This window comes from Ctenopharyngodon idella, chromosome 19 (assembly GCF_019924925.1).
Source record: "Ctenopharyngodon idella isolate HZGC_01 chromosome 19, HZGC01, whole genome shotgun sequence".
NCBI lineage: Eukaryota > Metazoa > Chordata > Actinopteri > Cypriniformes > Xenocyprididae > Ctenopharyngodon > Ctenopharyngodon idella.
Genome location: NC_067238.1, coordinates 28927323 through 28948009, shown reverse-complemented (window position 1 = coordinate 28948009; position 20687 = coordinate 28927323). Strand labels below are relative to the sequence as shown.

The 20687-nt window shown below is 36.6% G+C and overlaps 1 protein-coding gene across 5 annotated transcripts in view; it reads right to left on the bottom strand.

Annotated features, from left to right (window-relative positions):
- The window catches only part of LOC127501261 (cytoplasmic dynein 1 intermediate chain 1), an 83472-nt gene that overhangs the window by 8603 nt on the left and 54182 nt on the right, over window positions 1-20687 (bottom strand). For all 5 annotated transcript variants that reach the window (XM_051873185.1, XM_051873189.1, XM_051873186.1 and 2 more), the window contains 5 exons: window positions 18100-18246; window positions 15173-15286; window positions 14956-15089; window positions 12233-12377; window positions 2990-3130 (listed from right to left, as the gene is read on the bottom strand). In XM_051873185.1, coding sequence (XP_051729145.1) covers window positions 2990-3130; window positions 12233-12377; window positions 14956-15089; window positions 15173-15286; window positions 18100-18246 — 681 coding nt within the window. The remainder of the gene's footprint in view (window positions 1-2989; window positions 3131-12232; window positions 12378-14955; window positions 15090-15172; window positions 15287-18099; window positions 18247-20687) is intronic.

Below are 20687 nucleotides of genomic sequence, written 5' to 3'. Positions count from 1 at the left end.
GGGTGAACTAACCCTTTAAGCCCTGGGTATTCTTCATTTTTTTTATGCATACACTAGTGTACACACACAGTTGAATGCACAGCCTTGCAAAGTATACTTCACTTGACTCGTACGCATACACAGGCGTTCGACGCATGCCCAGTTTTGAGCAATCTCTCGCCACGAGTTACAACCCATGTAAACATGTTTGTTTCTATCATGTTAGAGTTGTACAAATGAGGGTACTTTCTAACCTCTTCGCACAATCTCGCGTCTATGTAGGCCTCCATTGTCGCTGTAGTTTGCATGCGTTCCGGTCTGTTCTGTTTATGCAGTTTTTCTTTGACTACCTTGTGAATCGACGCCCCCAGGGCACGGTTGCCACCTTGTGGATAAACAAATTACTGCAAAGACAAATAAATGTGCACGTGAGACCTACGTGTGGTTGCAAAAATCTGGCGGTGCGTGTACAGTACGCACACTCTTCTGATGAGGAAATTCGCGTCACGCGCACTGTACGCTGACCCTCGCATACGCACAAAAAGTGAACTATACTTTGTGCTTTATATAAAACCTTTTTGGCATAAAATTAAGTCACAAACTCTATGCTTCTGTATAGAACCTCATTGAACCTTTTTTTTCATAAGTGTATATTGTTATCCTGTCGAATATCAGCTAACATTAGAGCAAAGTAGAGGAAATATCAAATATTGGCTATGATATGGGTTTGAATCCAGCTCACGTTGTGTCCCCATTCACCAAAGTCTTTAAATCAACACGAAATGGTGTTTGCAACCCATTTTACATTTGTATTTTACTAGTTTACTTGAGTTAAACAGGATATTAAAAATAAAAATATATAGTATGGGATTGATTTTTATATAATCAGATGTGACAGGGGCATGAGAAATGGTCACTATATGACAGCTGGTTAGACAAATAAGAGCAAGAAAAGGCGATTTTTTTTTAAATAAAAGATTACACTGACAAGCATTATTTTCCAAGAGTCATTCAGTCAGACCAGAAATGTGTGTTGATTTCAAGTTGACTTTAGTATATATGATTTACAATCAGTGAGCTGGTTGTTGGTTACCTTCCACCAAACACACATGCAGAGAGAGATGGGTGAGTCAAGAACAGCGGAGAGAGTCTCAGAGCAGTATGTAATTAAAGTGGGTGTGTATTCCTCAGTGGACAGGCAGTGTCAGTCAGAGCAGATCTCATTTCACACAGCAGAGATGTAACACCCAACAGCTCTCTGTGGCCTCAGGGGCCGGCATGTCCACCATTATGGACTGACATATTGCGTGAATGGTCCATGTAGCACTAAGTCAGCTGTCACATGAAACAACATCATACCATGTGATGTACAATGACACTCCATTATCAGTGATATACACTGCTGGATCCAGTATATGACAGTTAATATGACTCATCATTCCACAAAGTCTGCATGCCAATACACTGCAAAAATCAGTTCAATCTGTATTTTTGTCATGTTTTTGCCTTGTTTTCAGAAAAAATATCCTTATGATAATAAGACTCATTTTCTGTTTTATATTTAATTTTTTGTACTAAAGCAATTATTCTTATATTTGAAATTTTATTTATTCTTTAAATAATGTTTATTTTCCTAATTCAATGGCAGTTTTTTTTGTTTGTTTTCAAAGAATATATCTTAAACATTTTATTATTTTAATAAAATGTTATTTTCATATATTTATATAGTTTTTATTTCATTATTTTATTGGTTTATTTTCATATAATCAAATTAATTGCATATTAAAGTATAAAGCTAACAAAATTAAGCTTATGTTTGGAACAAGATAAAATAGTGGAGTAAGAAAAATAAACTTAATTAAATATAAAGTATGGATAAAATTAATTATATGAACTATAAAAATACAAGATAACAAAATAACTACAGTGGAGTAAGAAAAATAAACTTAATTAAATATAAAATATTAATAAAATTAATTATATGAACTATAGAAATACAAGATAACAAAATAACTCCAGTGGAGTAAGAAAAATAAACGTAATTAAATATAAAATATTAATAAAATTAATTATATGAACTATATAAACATATACAAGATAACAAAATAACTGCAGTGGAGTAAGAAAAATATACTTAATTAAATATAAAATATTAATAATATTAATTATATGAATTCTCTCTCTCTCTCTCTATATATATATATATTTTTTTTTTCTATAATTATTATAAAATATAATATAATATATAATAAATATTCTGATAATTATATATAAAACCTTTTAGGGGTACTCATCATGAGATCATTTTATAAATTTAGTTTTAATTCATTAATTCTGTTTTAATTTAATTTTTAATTTTAATTTAATTTTATCAAATAAGCAGCTTGTAAAGATACTTTATCACTACAAAGAATTGAAATAACCTGTTAGCATGAAAGTATTATGCAGTCATTTAAGACATTTCTCCTTATCTAGAATCTTTTTGGCATAACAGGTTCTCTAAAATCGAGTCAAGAATCTAGGGTTCTATATAGAATCCCATTTAACCCTTTTTTAAGAGTGTAAACAACTTTTTCTTCCCAAATAATTGTGCCTTGTTTTAGGAATGTTTAGAAATATTGAATAATAATTTTTTTTTGCCGCGTACCTCAATCCCATACATAAAGTGATTGTCCGTGACATTGAAGGTCTTGAGAGACGGTGGCCCTAGAGGACCAGGTTAAACCGCTTTGCTGGGCCGTAGCCCATGGGAACTCAATGACTCTGGAATGGTGGAGAGAGAGGAATCCGCACACATCGGAGTAATTAGCCTTAAGCTTGCAGACTATGTGTGTGTGGGAAGGAACGTCGCTGGAGTGTTGTGCGAGCTGTTGGTGAGGAGCTGTCAGAAAGCTGATTTAAAGGCGGCCTGTGGGGAGACGCCCACACAGAAAGGAACTTGTTGTTGTTTTGATGCATCTTTGGCCTGGCGTGATCTGGGGGACCAGATCGACCGAGAGCGTTACCTCACCTCAGTGTCATTGTTCAAGTTCCACAGATCCAGACGACCCATGCCGTCCACGGCGGCGAAGAGCGAAGGGTGAACGGGAGACCACATCACATCGTAGACATAGTCCGCATTATCCTCAAACGAGTACAGGGGCTTGTTTTGCTGAGGGGGGACACAAAATGAGAAAAAGAAGGTGAAATATAAAGAGAAAGGGGGAATGAAAGGGCACACAGGACAAGCAAGAAGGTGGTGGGGTTGTAAGAGTACAGGCAGAGGGCGAGAGAGCGGGTGAAGATTGAGAGAATGAGTGAGTGGCATAGGCAGTAGACAGAGTGGCGCTGCTGCAGCCCTCGGGCCTGTCTGGGATTGGGCTAATTAAAACCTTTGCACATTCAAGCAGTGTCATAAAAAAACACTAGATGAAAGTCTCTCCAAGGTGTACTGTAACCTAAGTGTAACAGCTGTCTGTGGCATAGAAGAAAAGAGAATAAAGGAGAGAGAGAGAGAGAGAGAGAGAGAGAGAGAGAGAGAGAGAGAGAGGGGTAGGGTGAGGTAGAGATCCTGAGGATTGCTGGATGCATTCCGAACAGGTATGAAGGAGACAGCTGGGCGGGAGCGATGCAAACCACAGCACGATAATGAACCACATAGAGACACACTGAAGAATGTGCACTGAGCCACGCCACCACACCAAAAGACAACATGCTGTGTGCATACTTCATCTGAAAATCTATTTAAAATCTATTAATCTGACATGGTCCAATCATAAAAAGTTGGAAAAATGATAAAGAAAAACATACAAAACATTAAATATGAATGAATGAATGAATAAACAAACCTTTTTTATATGCACTAGCATTCAAAAGTTTGGGGTCAGTGTGTTTCAGTAATACTTCTATTCATCAAGGATGGATTAAATTGATCAAAAGTGACAATTAAAGGCACAATATGTAAGATTTTTGGATTAAAATAACCAAACCCCACTAGAACAATGTTATATATTTTGTTGACTTGTGTACTTACATGATCCCAAATGTTTCTAAGAATGTTTAAATCCAGAGAAATCTAATGTTATATAGCTCAACACAGTAAGTCTTACTGTTTAAATCTCATTTTTTTGATTTACCGCGAGATGTCTCATGTTTTACCATGTCTAATATCGATCTAGCTTACTGCAGTGTGCAACAAGAGTCTCAGAGCAGTCGGCGAGCAAACACACTATAACAACTTTCAACACACAAATGTATCTAATATGATAAACAGCGCTGCGTTAACCCACATACACATGACCGGAAGAAGTGGAAGCGGTCGTCTGCGGCATAATAAAAGGTCCGCTGCTCCCGAGACGTGTGTCGCACTGCTCCAAAGGCTTTTAGCCACACCCTTCTTCATACTACAGTAATGTTAATACATTTTTAATACATTAGCTTATCCATGAATATTATTTCTGCCCGAGTCCCGTGGGATTCTGTACCATCAGCTGTAGGACGTGAAGACAACACCTCCCATTCCGTGAAATCAAGGTGTCATCAAGCTACGCCTTTGTATTGAATAAGCGACCTCTAGTGGCGAAAATTACATATTGTGCCTTTAAGACATTTATAATGTTACAAAAGTTTTCTATTTCAAATAAATCCTGAAAATATTAGGCAGCACAACTGTTTTCAACCTTAATAATAATCAGCAAATCATCATATTAGAATGATTTCTGAAGGATCACTGAAGAATGGAGTAATGATGCTGAAAATTTGATCACAGGAATAAATTACATATTAAAGTATATTAAAATAGAAAACGGTTATTTTAAATTGTAATAATATTTCACAATATTACTGTTTTTACTGTATTTTTGATCAAATAAATCCAGCCTTGGTGAGCAGAAGAGATATTTAAAAAAAATCTCACCAACCTTAAACTTTTGATCGATAGTGTTACTAGTGTAAATTAACACCTAGAGTACAACTGCCATAAAATCACACTTAAATGTTCTTTTTCTGATGCCAAAGTATATAATATTAAAAAAAAAAAAAAAAAAAAAAAACCCCAGATATATTTCTTTTCAATAAATATTGACAGAACACAGTTTGTGTGAAAACTCAACCACTTATTCAACAGTTACAGGAAAATACTGACTAAATCAGCATCAACAAAACAGATGTCATTGCATATGAGAGCTCATGAGTCAGGAAACTTTTGCAATGCATGCCGACAAACATAGATAGCACAAAGAGACTATTTCAGTTGATGCAAATAAAAAGGCAGTGAGAAAACCCATGAAAAATCCACCAGTATGAAATGAATGGTGGTTTCCATTTCACATTCAGTTTGTTATGTGCCGCTATGGCAATTTTGTTATTTACTTTTGTTATGATCAAACCAGTAGAGGTCCAATTAGAACTTTAACTATGCTCAACAGTCGATCTGATCCACAAGATCCACGGCCACAAATCCAAATCCTGAAGGCGCCAGTGCTGATTCTGCTCTCCCTGAGAACTACAGATCAGTTTGCAGAGCTTTTTTTACCCTCTATTGATGTGCGCACTCCTCAGCCCACAGAGCAGCGGACCTCTCATTCATTCGATAACCTCTCTGATGCCTCCGCAGAGATCTAGTGATGGGATTTAGTACTTGTACTTGTTTAATACCCACTGTAAATGGTGCTTATTCATGTCACCACCATTACAGAGCTGGACGAGTACCGTGATGCAGATCGAAAAGTCATCAAGGACTCGCCACGGGCACTTAAGGACACGAATTAGGGCACAAGGAGGGTTTTCCGAGCAGCGACTGGTCTTTGACGGAAAACATACTAATGGTTTTATTTTCCATGTTTTAAACACTATTCGAAGAAAAGGTTCTATATAGAGCCTTAAAGGGTTTGGTTTAAGACACCAATAATCCTCTGGTGCTCCTCATTTAGGGGTCACAGTTATACTCATCCTGGTCAAAAGTGGCCGAACACCTCAAATGTAACTTTTTTTTGGTAGAATCAATGTAATATATTTTGTTCAATATATTTTTTAATTTAATATTTATTATTTTGAGAGAATTTTATGGTACTTAGTAATAATTTTGCAATAATTGATCCACTTGTTTGTCCCCAATTTTTACAGTAGAATACAATTAATCCATACAAAATCCTTTTTTTTTTTTTTAAATGTAAAATTATTTTTTAATTAACACTTCTTTGCTGTGCTTTTTTTCTGTATCATGGATGATTTATAGATTGTACCCCAAAGAACTCTCTGTATTTTAATTTGTTTAAAAAATTATTTCCCATTCATTTCTATGACAGTAATTTTTGATGGTGAGGAGTACAAGTGTGACTAGGCAGCTTTGTGCTTAACTCTTTCCCCGCTATTGACGAAATTTCCGGTGTGGTGAGAAATCGAGTCCCCCCAGGAATCGGGTCTCCTTTAGGACCCCGAGTGATCCCATTGTTTCAATGCACTTTTAATGGGTAGTATTTTTAGTGCCTGATTATAATTCCTGCAAAATCACGTTATGATTTATTATTTAAAATGTGTTATAATGACCATTAATGTCTTTTAAATTACATGGTTCATAGTGTATAACTGAAGCTATAGGTTGTGAAATCAAGCATTTCTCATTCTAACTGTTTTTTAATTAGCTTATGTACTAGAATAGCATATATCTATCTGATTAGCCTGCTAGCTTAGCTTATATTATATTAGGTATGTTTTTTGCTTCCAATATAGTTCAGAATTAGGTTTCAAATAAATGATGTTTGTGTGTACTTAGCATGACAATTAATTTTTTTTTTTTTTAAATGTATACTAGTAAATAATATTAAATACTATACCACATTGCTATTATTGTGTAAAAATAATATTAAATTACTTTTACAGAACATAGTATGTTGCAACAATCCTTATCCTTATTAAAAATATATATTTTAGGCATGGTTGTGTTTCCAGTTGGTTTTATTATGCAATACATAGGCATTTATTTTATACTTTTGTATATAAGTGTTTGTGCACTTAATGTAATATAATTAGTTAAAACATCACAATAACAACTTTTGATCAGGACCGTCTGGGTCCTAAAGGAGACCCGATTCCTGTGGGGGGGACTCGATTTCTCATGACACCCGCTTTCCGTGATTTCACTGTTATACGGTAGGGGGCGCTATTATGCATATTCTGAAAGAGTAGAGAATCTCTGGATCAAAACACAGGCAAAAAAGGAGCAGAAAAAAGCGATAAAAGCATTGCCTATAATAGGGCTGCACGATTTATCGCACGATACGAAAAGTAACATTGAACTTAAATGCGTTTTTCGCTTAAACGCGATTCCTAGTGCGATTATGAAATCGCAAAGGCTGTGATTATTTTTTTATGCGCAGCTTGTCAATGAAGTACGGCTCCAAATGCTAATCCATCTGAAAGCACTGCGAGTTTGAGTCGCTTATAATGTGCATTTGAAAAAGCAACACGCATCAAACATCTTTTCAGACATGAGAAGCATTTAGTAACATCTTAACATTTAATAACATGTTTTTACTTTAACGACAGTTGAGCGTCCTTCTATGAGATGATGTGGCTTCTTACACAGAATAAGGCAGTCGTGTGTTTATTAGTCACGTTTAATCAATCAAAGCGTTTCAATCTTCTGTTTATTCAGCTACAGCGATATGACACGTTATCTTCTTCTGCAGCAGGGCATATTTGGAGTTTCTGCATAAGAGCGCCCTCTGGCTTTCAGATGGAGAAGCATTTACTACTGATCACAGAGCCATACAGCTCTGACAAGCTGCGCATTAATTAATCGTAACCTTTGCCAACGGTTTAATTTAATTAAAAATTTTCTTAGCTTTTTGTTCAACATGTTGCATTTTTATGAAACTAACTTTTTTTTAAGAGGCTCTGTTCTATCTTTTGATATATTGCATGTTCAGATATTCATAGAACAAAATACTCTGGGGGCCATAAAAATTTTGTGAAAATGATCAAAAATGCAACCAGGCTGGCAACTTTTGGGTTTGGTGGGGAACTGGTGGGGAAAGAGTTAATAAATACAAATTAAATATTCTATTTTTATAACACAAAATGACAAATACTAACTCGTCGATGTCTAAAAATATTAAGCCAGGTGTCATTTGAAATTCACATTATTGCATGTGACTGATAATGTGCGGCGGCTCACAGGGTGCTTCGATCCGAGTGAAGGTGTGCCCACAACCACACGCAGGAGAAAGAGACAGGACTGCATTCCTGCGGCTCTCCTCAAAGGGGAAGGAATTCCCCCGTCCCCAAAAAATAACACATGCACATCCATAACATCCCAGGAATGTTTTAATATCTGTCACAATGCACAAAGTGTAAGATTTGTAGAGAAAATGCATGGAGCACAACTTAAAGTGACAGGACGGTATGTTGTGGTTTCGGGAAGCTCAGCACTTTACGTACGCTTGTTCATATAGATAGCGATGAGTGTGAGAACATGATATGTATACTGTAGCTCTCATTCATGCAGCTCAGCTGGATTAACCATCGCAGGGCCTGAGGCAATAGATGTGCCGCTTCCTCGTTAAATGACCCGTGTCCTCCATCTACTTCAGTTTATTTGGCCTTTTCTGCTTTTTATCTCCTTGTTAACTCGTTTTAAAGGGACGGTTCTCACAAAATGTACACTTTGTGGTCTGTAATATTTTTTTTAATGTTTTTCGTCTCTTATGCTCACAAAGGCTGCTTTTATTTGATCAAAAATAGAGTAAAACAATAATTTTGTGAAACATTATTACAATTCTATTTTGTTTCTATTTTAATATATTTTAAAATGTAATTTATTCCTGTGATGTGAAAGCTGAATTTTCAGCATCATCAGTGTCACATGATCCTTCAGGAATCATTCTAATATGCTGATTTGCTTCTCAAGAAACATTTCTGATTATTATCAATGTTGAAAACAGTTGTGCTGCTTAATATTTTTGTGGAAACCAATATTTTTTTTTTCAGGATTCTTAGATGAACAAAGTTCAACAGCATTTATTTAAATTAGAAATCTTTTGTAATCATTTTTGATAATTTTAGTGTATCCTTTCTAAATAAAATGTTATAATTTCTGAAAAATATATATATATAAATATATATGTGTGTGTGTATATTATTGACCCCAAATTTTGAAAGGTAGTGCAAATTCTGTCATCATTTACTCATCATCCTGTAAATTACTTCATGTTTGGTCTGTTTCTCACACAAAGCTATATTATGACCTCAAAACACTTGAAATTTAACAAACAAGACCACTAAATTTAACAAAATTTAGACCACTTTTATAGCTCTTTTTGATGCTCGAAAGCTTCAGTCCCTATTTATTGTAATCGCATTGGAAAAGGTCAAGAAACAGTTTCATTTCCACATAGAAATGAATATCATACAGGTTTGGAAGATCATGAGCATTTTCAGTTTTTGGCAAACTATCCCTTTAACTACTACTTATCCTTTCCGTTTCCACTAGGGTTGTGTCATCGAAGTCTCTTTGTCAAACTATTCCACTTTTCCATCGCTTTTTTTTATTATTTGTGCCTCTCTCCTCCCCTAACATTCCTTCTACGTCCATCTTTTATTCATACTTGGCCTTCATGCTTCCCTCACTCTGTGGTTAATGTGATCTGAGCCAGTATCTCCAGACACAGATTGCAGTATCTGTGAGCACAACCATGTCCATACGTCTCCCACCCTAGCCCGCTCTTGCTCAATCTCTTTGGTCCATGTGGTTTGAACCCCAATCAAGAGACTCAATCATTCATTTCTGAACTTGCAGATTAAGCTACAAGGCAAAAAGCCACTGTCCAGTGGTCTCAAAGCTTTGGACACAGAACGGATTTACTTGCATGTACAAGACACTGCCAAGATACTGTCCTCATTAACAAAGCAGGGCTTAAAATGCCCTTTAAAAACAACGTGCCTACATTAATATTGGAAACTGTGTGTACATTTTGAATTAGCTTGGTTTGTACGTTACATATATTAGGGTTTAAGACACACACACAAAAAAACTGCATTTTATCCTGCTTTCCAGTCAAAACATACTTAAAACAAGATGCATTTGTTTGAGAGCCAAAAACAAAGATAATAAGAAAATAAATAATCTTGAATTCATTATTTTTATATTTATTTTTTTTACCCAATTGCAATGTCCTGTACAGTAGAGGCCAAAAGTGATGATAGAGAGGATATTTGTTTTAATGACCCTACAAGTTCCATTAAACCATCAAAATATGAGGAGAATATTTTATATATATTTTTTTAAATATTTTAAATATGAGGGAAGAACAAAATACTAAACTATTTGCTATAGCTACAGGTTTTATTTTACTATCCCCAAAAAAAAGCATAGAAAAACAAAGCTCACAGAAAAAAAGCATACATTGTACAACTACAACATCAGTTATTAATATTTTGTTGGTTGTCTCTTGGTTTTGCATGTGTTCATAATTTCTTTGTATGACAGCCTGGCCAAAAATTATGTCCACACAATTTGGCATGTTTCATTGCGTTATCACAAATAAAACTACAGACTCCAAGCTCAACTATGCAATATGATTACAAAATCTTTAACAAATTTTTAATAATATTTGAATATTATGTCAATTTTCCTAGGCAGGACATCACTTTTGGCCACTACTGTACTTGTATGCTTAAAAACATCCTATTATCTTACATAATTTTGCTTTTTTAAGTAAATTTAGATTTTAGATATTTGGTAAAACAAGACAAGGTTGATTATAATGCTGTTTCATGCATTCTGACTTATTTACACTGTTAAAGAGTTGGATTCTCATGCTAAACATGGCCAAAGTTTCAAAACACGAGTTGGATGTATGACAGAGTATTTCAGTGCCAAAAATATTCTTTCAAATCATCATAAACTTCGCGGTCTTTTTTTCGAGTATGGGGCTGAGTGACCTCATAAAGGTCGGAATTTCTTGTACGGACACTTCTCCCGGAAGAGCGTGCGCACACACATCGACCAGAGAGAGAGAGCAAGAGCACACCCATCAACGTGTGTTCGGCTTTACGGAAGTCGTCGGCAGCTCTGCACAGGTCACAGGACTTCACAAAATCACAAAATTTTTGGTTGTGACAGGAAAGATAACCTTGCTTCCCAAAGAATCCAGCGTTAAGTGGAGCTGAGAGATTTGTGCTCACGCATTACATTGATGCGCTCTCGATATTTGTTATTAAAATAACCATAGAAGCTTTTTTTATTGGTTAAAATGAATGGAGAATATCTCGTGTTTTTCCGTGGCTGCTCGAGCCCTCAGGATCGGCGCTTATGGTTTTATAAGCAAGGCCCAGTTCTATGCTGGATTTACAGATCGTTTGAAACTGAAAGATGGAGCGGTCCCAGCGATAATGATCCCAGTCATGAGTCGGAACCGCAGGTGGAGAGTAAAACTGCTTCAAATGTCTGTTTTGTTGGCAATAGGCGCCTAAGTGCATATAATGTAAACAACATGAACGTAGTGAATTCATAAATTCATTATTCATCATTCACTATACGCTATATTCATTATAGTGATTCAAAAGTTATCCATGGATAATGCGATGGTGTATTGTGTGTGTTTAAATACATTTGTTTAGCTGACCATTGATAGCTTGCAGACGATCGCTACGCAAAAGCTGCGCGTGCTTGTGACTCTTTAGCTCCGCTCACACGACACGCCTCCAGGCGCTCGGCTTTTTTCGGAAAGACTCGGTACAGCGTATGTATCTTTTATAAATATGATAAAACTAAAGACTTTTTGGAGATATGAAGGATGCACTACTACTCTATAGGTACTCAAGATTGACATGAGATTGGCAGAAACTGTGTGTGATACCCCCCCTTTTAAGAAAATGATAACTCACTATCTGACAAGTGACTTTTCAATATCCAACCAGGAATTAAGGGCATATTTTTGACAAGCTAATATTAATTTTGTACTTTCTGAGTGTACAAAAACCTCAAACAAAACTGTTTGCTGCTGTTAGAATGGCAAGGTTTAAATATCTGCATGTTTAAATATTCAAATATCACTGAATGAACAAAAGTGCTACAAAACTTCAGACTCTTGAATGAATTCATTAATAATGCACTGGTAAATGTTTGAATGGTGACTCAATCCAGTCCATGAGGCGGGAATGTGATGGTTAGTCATGCATTCATTTGTTTAGAATATCTTGCAGTGTGGTGTCAATAGAGAAGAGTGAGGTACTCTGATGAGGCTCAAAAGGTGTAGAGGATACTCCGTCTTACCTTTGTGCTCCACAATTTTACAGTCCAGTCGAAAGAAGAGGTGATAAAGAGGTGGGAGAAATCGACAGGGCCCACAGCACTGTGACAACTGATGCCTGTCACTGGCCCCTGATGGCCTTCAAACATCTCACAGATGCCAGCTTTACTGAGGAGCAACACAAACAGATGGTCAACAGAAGGCCCTCTGTACACCTGATGTAAGTCTTGTGCATGTATATGTACTTTCCTGTTCAAAAGTTTGGAGTCAGTAAGATTTTTTTAAAAGAAATTGTACTTTTATTCAGCAAGGATGCATTGATTAAACTGACCAAAAGTGACAGTACAGACATTTATAATGTTACATAGGATTTATATCTCAAATAAATGCTGTTCTTTTGAACTTTCTATTCATCAAAGATTTTGAACTTTTAAGTATTATAAATTTTTTATATGTATATCACCTGAGGCAGTTCTTGGTGTCTAAAAGGCCCGTTTACACGAAGGACGATAACTATAAAAAATATAGCTGCGAGCAGCAATCATCGGGGGTTCAAGCACTTTAAGGCCTTTAAGCACATGCATAAAAAGGTATTATATTTATGTTTTATTGTGGAAAAGACCATTTACAGCCAATACAGGCAATTTAGTAAGGAAAAATATGGTTTTCAAAGATTTTTTTGACAGTTATAGCGCCACCTATTGCCCGATCTCCACCACTTTTTTCGGGTGTCCTCAGAGTGTTCCTATACATATGCATGTTAATTTTGGTGAAAATATCTCATTTTGTTTTTAAGTTATAGACACTTACACATATGAGAGCATAAAAAATGACCCATGAGAGACTTTGATTGGATTTTTTTGCCACTTCCTGTCAAAATTTTTGGGCTTTTATGTTTAGTAAACCAACTTAGGTTTCGTGTTTCCTACGGTGGTTTCGTCTCGATTGGACTAACGGTTTAGAAGATATTCGCAAACATTTTTTAAGTGCTAAATCACAACGTAGCACAAACCATAAGGCGAAACCTGGCAAGTCTAGTATCATTGGATTCGTCAAGGTTTCAGAAGTCTAAGGACGTGACTCGACCACACCCAGAGTTATATACATTTTCAGCTAAAACCATGTACCAAGTTTTTTAACAGTTATAGCGCCACCTATGGTCTGATCTCCATAAAAGTTGGCATGCTTCTTTAGAATCATATGCTGCATGTGCTCCCTTAATTCCGTGAAGTTCTGAGTTTTCGTTCAGGATTTATAGGCTTTTGGGTATATTTAGCCACGCCCATTTTTTAAACGACCCTGTTATAGCGACCCAAAGGGTAAAGTTCAACTTTTTTTTGATAATTATTAAACTAGAGAGTCCAGAGAATTGTCCTGCACTGGTTTTGGTCCGATCGGGCGAAAAACCTAGGACTAGTTTGCAAAAGTAGGTTTTTCAGCTATTCGTGAATAATTAATGAACGATTTGATTGACAGCATTGGTTCTTGAGGCAAAGTTGTTCAGCATGAGGAGATCTATCAAATGATATGCATATTGTGTGAATCTGTGAAACACCACGTGATTACTGAGGTGTAAAACTCGTTAGCACCAACTAGTGGCCGATTTCTTTCAAAATTCTTACAGACCTCTAGGACCATGAGTCGAACATGCTCACCGAGTTTCGTTCCGGTTGGCCTCCATTAGCCTTGTCTAATAGGTGCTCAAAATTCATTGGCCGATGACGGCCATGTTTTTTGAGATACGCCAATGTCCTCATAGACTATCATGCCCCCCTTGGACCAAGACACTGCATGCCAAATTTCAAGTCGATCAGACTAACAGTATAGTTACGGCCGTTTTCATGTTTTTTTCAAGTTATAGCACCACCTAGTGTCCAATCGACGCAATTTTTTTACCGTGACCAAAGATACACACGGGAACCGAGTTTGGTGCAAATATCTCATTTCCTTCTCGAGTTATAGCCATTTTAGTAGAAGTGGCTCTGCCCACATCTTAGTTTTGATGTACCCTCACAGTACCCTTAGCGACCATGAACCAAAATTTCTTTTTTTTGATAATTATTAATATTCAAACTCCAGAGAACATTTCTGCACTGGCGACTATTTCGCAAAAGTAGGTTTTTCAAAAAACTCAAAACACCCGAAAATTTTGAAAATTTTTGACAAGCGAATCCGAGATATGCATCTTGTCCGCCTTGAGCCAAGGATTCCAACGATATAAGACACTTGAGCCTGGGCCTAACGATAAGCCATTTCGTACTTTTGACCGCTGTAGCGCCCCCGTCAGGCCGATCGGGGCGAGCCTTTGGTGACGTTGTAGGCTGTATGAGTACTACCAACCCTCAAAGTTTCAAGTCTCTACGACTTATGGTTTGGTCTGCCCGATCACTTTTAGGAGAGAATGCTGATCCTTGGAAAATTTAACAATTATGCACTTGAACCCCTAATAAAGATATAGTTTAAAAATCGCTCCAAGCGATTTTTACCACAACTATAACAATAACAGCACAGAGAAACTATATAGTTGGAATCACTTTCAGAACGTTTTTTTCCAGCTGATGAACGATAAAAACATTGAAAGCCAATCAGAATCCATCCTGCTTTAAAGAGCTCGACAGACGACAAAACTGCAGTGCACGCTTAGAATAAACAGAACGATATAGTGTGTTGGTGTGGACACTAATATAGTTATCATCATTATAGTTATTGTTCTTGGTGTGAATATATGCGTGTATGTGCCACTCACCTGCCATGTCTGGACGCTGTATACACTGTCCCCTCCTCACTGCCAACTATATAATTATTGACGTCTCCAGTGGGAAAGGCCATCCCAGTCACAGCCACTGGTTTAGACTTGTTATAAATAAGCTCCATGCTCTCCTACAACAGACACAAGCAGACTTTCATACAGGTGTGATGGATGCTGGTAGAGTGTCAGGTGCTGATCAGATGTCAGTACTGACCTGAGGCTGTGACAGCATATCCAGACTCCAGGAACACATCCGGCCATCTGTGGACACAGTGATCAGGTTGTTGGCGTTCTGGGTGCCGACCACATTGACGCAGTACACTGGGTGCTTGGAGAAAAAACATATACAGTATGTCACCTACAAATATGAGAAATTCAAGAAAGTGTCATACAGTAGTAGTGGCCTAAAGTGATGTCCGGAGAGGATATTTGTTTATAATGACCATTCAAGTTTGATTAAACCATCAAAATATGAGGAAAATATTTTATATTTTAAATATGAAGGAAGAACAAAACACTAAATTTGGTTAAGGTATTTATCTGATAAAATTATTTGGCAAAAAAGGGCAAACTACAGCTACAGGTTTTATTTTACCTTGTCAAGCCAACATACTGATCTACTATTTAAACTTATTATTATTCTTCTGAGCCAAAATTTGGACTGTATCTCCTCCTAGAGCTTTCAAGCTTCAGACCTTCAGACTGTTCTGACTCAGGTTGCTATATCTTTTTAAACTGATCCGACTTACGATTTTCGGATGATCAAAACTACGAAAAGCTCCACAGACTTTCGTTGAAGGGGTCAAGACTTTTGTACAATAAGACTTATAGAGTATTTAAGCTGTCTATCACTAGCAAAGCTTAATGACTATCTTAGGACAGCATGCTAAAACATGTTAGCAACATGCTAATTCATGCTTGCAATGTGGTAAAACATGCTAACAACATACTTATTCATGTTAGCAATGTGCCACAACATGCTAATTCATGTTAGTAAAATGTTAAAACATGCTAGTAACATAATTCATGCTAGCAAAGTGTTAAAACATGGTAGCAATATTCTAATTCATGCTAACAAAGTGTTAAAACATGCTAATTCATGCTAGGAACATGTTAAAACATATTAGCAACATGCTAATTCATGCTAATAACATGCTAAAAACCTACTAATTCATGTTAACAACATGCTAAAACTCTGCTCTGAGTAAAACCTTCAACTTCAAGCTGTTCAAAATTATTTTAAACTTTCAGACATCAAAGTTTGTCATTAAACTTTACTCATCTAGTTTTACTATGCAATGCATAAAAAAAAAAAAAAAAAAAAAAAACTCACAGGAAAAAGCATACATTAACTACCACTTAATAGGTCTTAATATTTCATTGGTCCTCTCTTGTTTTTGCATGTGTTCATAATTTCTTTGTATGACAGCCTGGACAAAAATTATGTCGCACAATTTGGCATGTTTCATTACGTTATTATCACAAATAAATCAATTGACTCCAAGCACAACTATGCAATATGCTTACAAAATCTTCAACAAATTTCTAATAATATTTGAATAAAGAGTGAAGATGTCAATTTTCCACTACTGTATGGCCAGCAAACATGTTGCAAAATTACAGCTATGAACTGAATGTGTACACAGACACAATACCTAGCCTGTGAACTAACCTGGCTCGGGCATCTGCCTGTCTGCAAATACAGTTGATTGTGTGAATCCATTATGTCGTTATTGCCGTCAATTTGATTTTGTTTTTTGACCAACAATGGGCTCTTTCAGATGAGCCGGTGGAGTGGTGAGACGGCGGTTGGGACATTGGCTTTCATTATTGAGGGCACGGGAGTTTAAACCCTCAGCATGTATGGCATTCAGGGGCCGTGTGTGTGGCAGCTGAGCACAATAAGGGTCTATGGACGTCCCTTTCCTCTGCTACTAGGCTGTACTGTCTTTATTGCATGACAAGGAGTTAGATGGGGCTCATTGAGCCCGACTGTGCTGACAGACAGAGTCTAGCCCTGGGTAGACGGTGGGCGGCCTTTTGCACAGAGAGAAGACGAGGTCAGGAAAACGTTGAGGGGTGATTGCTACCAGCATCATGTCCGATTAAAGGGACAGTCCACCCAAAATTATAATTCTGTCATCATTTACTCACCCTCATGCAAAAACCCCTTAGATTTTCTTTCTCCTGTGCAACTCAAAAGAAGATGTTTTTAAGAATGTTCATGCCATACGATGAAAGAAAATTGGAAATCAAAATAGACAAAAAAGCACCATAAAAGAGTTACACATCCCTTGTGAAAAAGAAGTATACTTTAGAATACTTTTAAAAGAAATAAATACTGAAGTGGAAACTGAATGTAATGTTAACTGCAATTAAATTAAAATGTATTATAGTTTAAAGTAATATTAAATGCAATTAGTTGAACTATTTGACCGACTCAAGTAAGACTTAAGTACCTCTTTATATGTACTTTCATAATTACTACTATTGTCTTTGAAATATGGTAAATGTGCACTGCCAAATGTACCGACAAGCATTTATGATACACTAAAAAATGTGCTTTAATGTAATTTCTATTGCAGCGTGTATTTAAATATATTTGTAATTACACATTTGTGTTGATTAAGTTTAAATTATCAAAATAAGTGTACGTCTTTAACCCTCTGGGGTCGGCAGAGGCGCGATCACTTGCATTTTTTCCTGATAATGGCGAAAAGAACTTAAAATACTCCATTTTCAGTCATACAGATACGAGTAATACATCATTCGAAACTGTAAAGGGTCTTAAATCACTGTAAAGCCAGTGATTCTAGTTTATAAGGTTGTAAATATGGATATTTTTCTTCCAAAAAACGCATCGCTTCACTTCAGAAGGCCTTTATTAACCCCCTGGAGCCGTATGGATTACTTTTATGATGGATGGATGAGCTTTTTTGGGCTTCAAAATCTCACTCCCATTATAAAGCTTGGAAGAGCCAGAATATTTTTTAATATATCTCAGATTGTGTTTGACTGCAAGAAGAAAGTCGTATACACCTAGGATGGCTTGAGGGTGAGTAAATTATGGGATAATTTTCATTTTTGGGTGAACTATCGCTTTAAGTTTAAGAAGGATGATTGTATCTGTAGTGTTCTTACTGTATGTGCTGCAGCGGACAGGGGGGTCCTCTGAACCGGCGTTCTTCGGTGACTTCTGTTGTCCCAGAGAACAATCTGCCCCGAGTATGTGCCACCCACCAACAGGTTAGGATGAAACCGAGCAAAACCCACTGACACCACTGGAGACTGGAAAAGAGATGACAAGACAAAATCTTCAGGACAAAAAGACCAAGTAAAGAGAGAATGATGAAGCTGATGATAAAGGCAGAGGAGGAAGGATGGGCAGAGTACCAAACTATGCTAAGGATTGTGGGAGCAGCAGTTTTATATTACAGCATCATAAACAGAGTGCAATAGAGCGAAAAGCGCTGCCTTTTGTTGTGACAGCCTTGGCCTTGAACTTTCCCTCCGTCTTCACTTTTATTAAGTTTTTGGTTCCTCTTCAGTGCCTGTCACATGAAACGTGCCCTAACGCTTACATATTTTCACACAAAATTCTCTGTAGCGCCCTTACTAAGCGCTTTTACAATTATCTCAGGAGACCAATTACTGACAGAAAGGAGACAACGATATTTTGTTTTACTTGCAAAACTGCCCTTTTCGTCGTGATGTGACAGCAGTGGGACTGAAGTGTAAAAAGCATGTTTTCACAGCGCTCTCCAGTCGTCTGTAAAGCAAAGACTACGACTGTCTCCCTTCGTACACCGCACCATCTGTGGCCTCCCCGTCATGCACCCAGAGTTCATTTTAAAGTGACTGGAAAACAAACCAGAGAAAAAGAAAACACGCTTCTCTTTTCTTTCATTCTTTCCCCCCTCTAAAAAAAATACAGCTTCTAAGAGGGTTCGGGAGCAGCCTCACATGTGAGGTGGTTTTTTAAAAGGACTCAAAATAAACTAAGTTGGAGGGGTAAAAATAAAGGCGAGTTGAGTTTATTTACTCTCAGGACACGCAGGCCAATCTGGTTTAAAGTTTAAATGCATTAAGACAAAAGCGTTTGATGGTTGGACTGGAGATTATTTGGAAAATTTTGAAATACATGTGACTGATTGTGTGATTGACTGCAGCCTGATGGAGAAATACTACACAAATACAGAGAACCAATTCTTATTCAGAAACGATTCCCTTCATTTACATACGGAAATGAACGACATTATGTTCCATTAGAGTCACCATGAAATCAAATTTCTTATTTTTCTGTGGAATATTGCATATTTATTAGAGATAACTCTCCCTCTTGCAGCGACATCTCTTCTCTGATGATGTGTTAATGACGGGAGGGCGGGGCAACCTGTCACTCACGAGATCGACCAATAGCAAGCCACAACCATCCAACCATCCAATCAATTCCCCATGGACAAAATCAAGTCCCGCCCGACATTTTCTCTTGTTTGAGAAGCAGTTTCACTCAGATATAAATCACAATAAGGGATGCTGACTAGATTTTACACGTGCGTTCTTCAAAACGAATACTCCTGGAACTATTTTTCAGCGGTATTGCAACACTGCTACTTAATCTATAGCTCAAAACACAAAGAGCGCAATCTGTGATTAAATTAGACAGATTCCTGAATGACTTTTGAGCTGTTTCTGAATACAGTGAGAATACAGGAACTTTAAATACAGGAGTCAAAACCATACAGTTCTCAAACAAATTACTTTTTTGAGCCACCTTTATAGTGAATCAAAACCATACAATACACCCAGGGTAATCCAAACGATTCATGAACAAATGACTCTTTGAGTTCTTTTTGGTGAATCAAAAATATACAGAGTGACCAGTGTAGTCCGATTCTCGAATGAAAGACTCTTCCGAGTCGATTCGTTTTAGTGAATCAAAACCACACAGCACATCCAAATGATTCATGAACAAATGACTCATATGAGCAACTTCTTTTTAGTGAATCAAAAATATACAGAGTGACCAGTGTAGTCAGATTCTCGAACGAAAGACTCTTCCGAGTCGATTCTTCTTAGTGAATCAAAACCATACAGCACATCCAAATGATTCATGAACAAATGACTCTTATGAGCAAGTTCTTTTTGGTGAATCAAAAATATACAAAATATACGCAATCCGTGTATTCCAACTGATTCACAAATAAATTACTGTGAATGATTTGGTTCTTCTTAGTGAATCAAACAGCTTATATGAGACTTAAATCAGTATTGTTGTTCATATTATAACATGTAGTTTAAGATACACATTATGTGTTCTGTAATCAGTGGTATTTTATAAATGAAATGTTACCACATTTTTTGTTTGTTTAATATTGTTAATTAATACAGTTAAAGCCAATATCTGAATTGCATTTATTCCGCCTCTAAAAAGACTAATAGTTACTGAACAAATTAATAGTCTTTAAAAAAAATCACCTTTTGCAAGAACTGATTTAAATGTATTAGCTTCAAATTTATTATGATTCCCACTCCTAACTACAGTATTATTGTAGAAAATAAAATAGAAAGTAGATACTTGCACCGGCTGCAATAATACAATCACTGGACATCAAAAGCCAACATTTCAGTTAATAAATTGATTAGTATCTTTTAAGAGGTTGAAAAGTTTCACTCAAGTCTTGATTAGTCTGATTGCCAGTACTGCTGGAAAAGGATCTCTGTTGGGT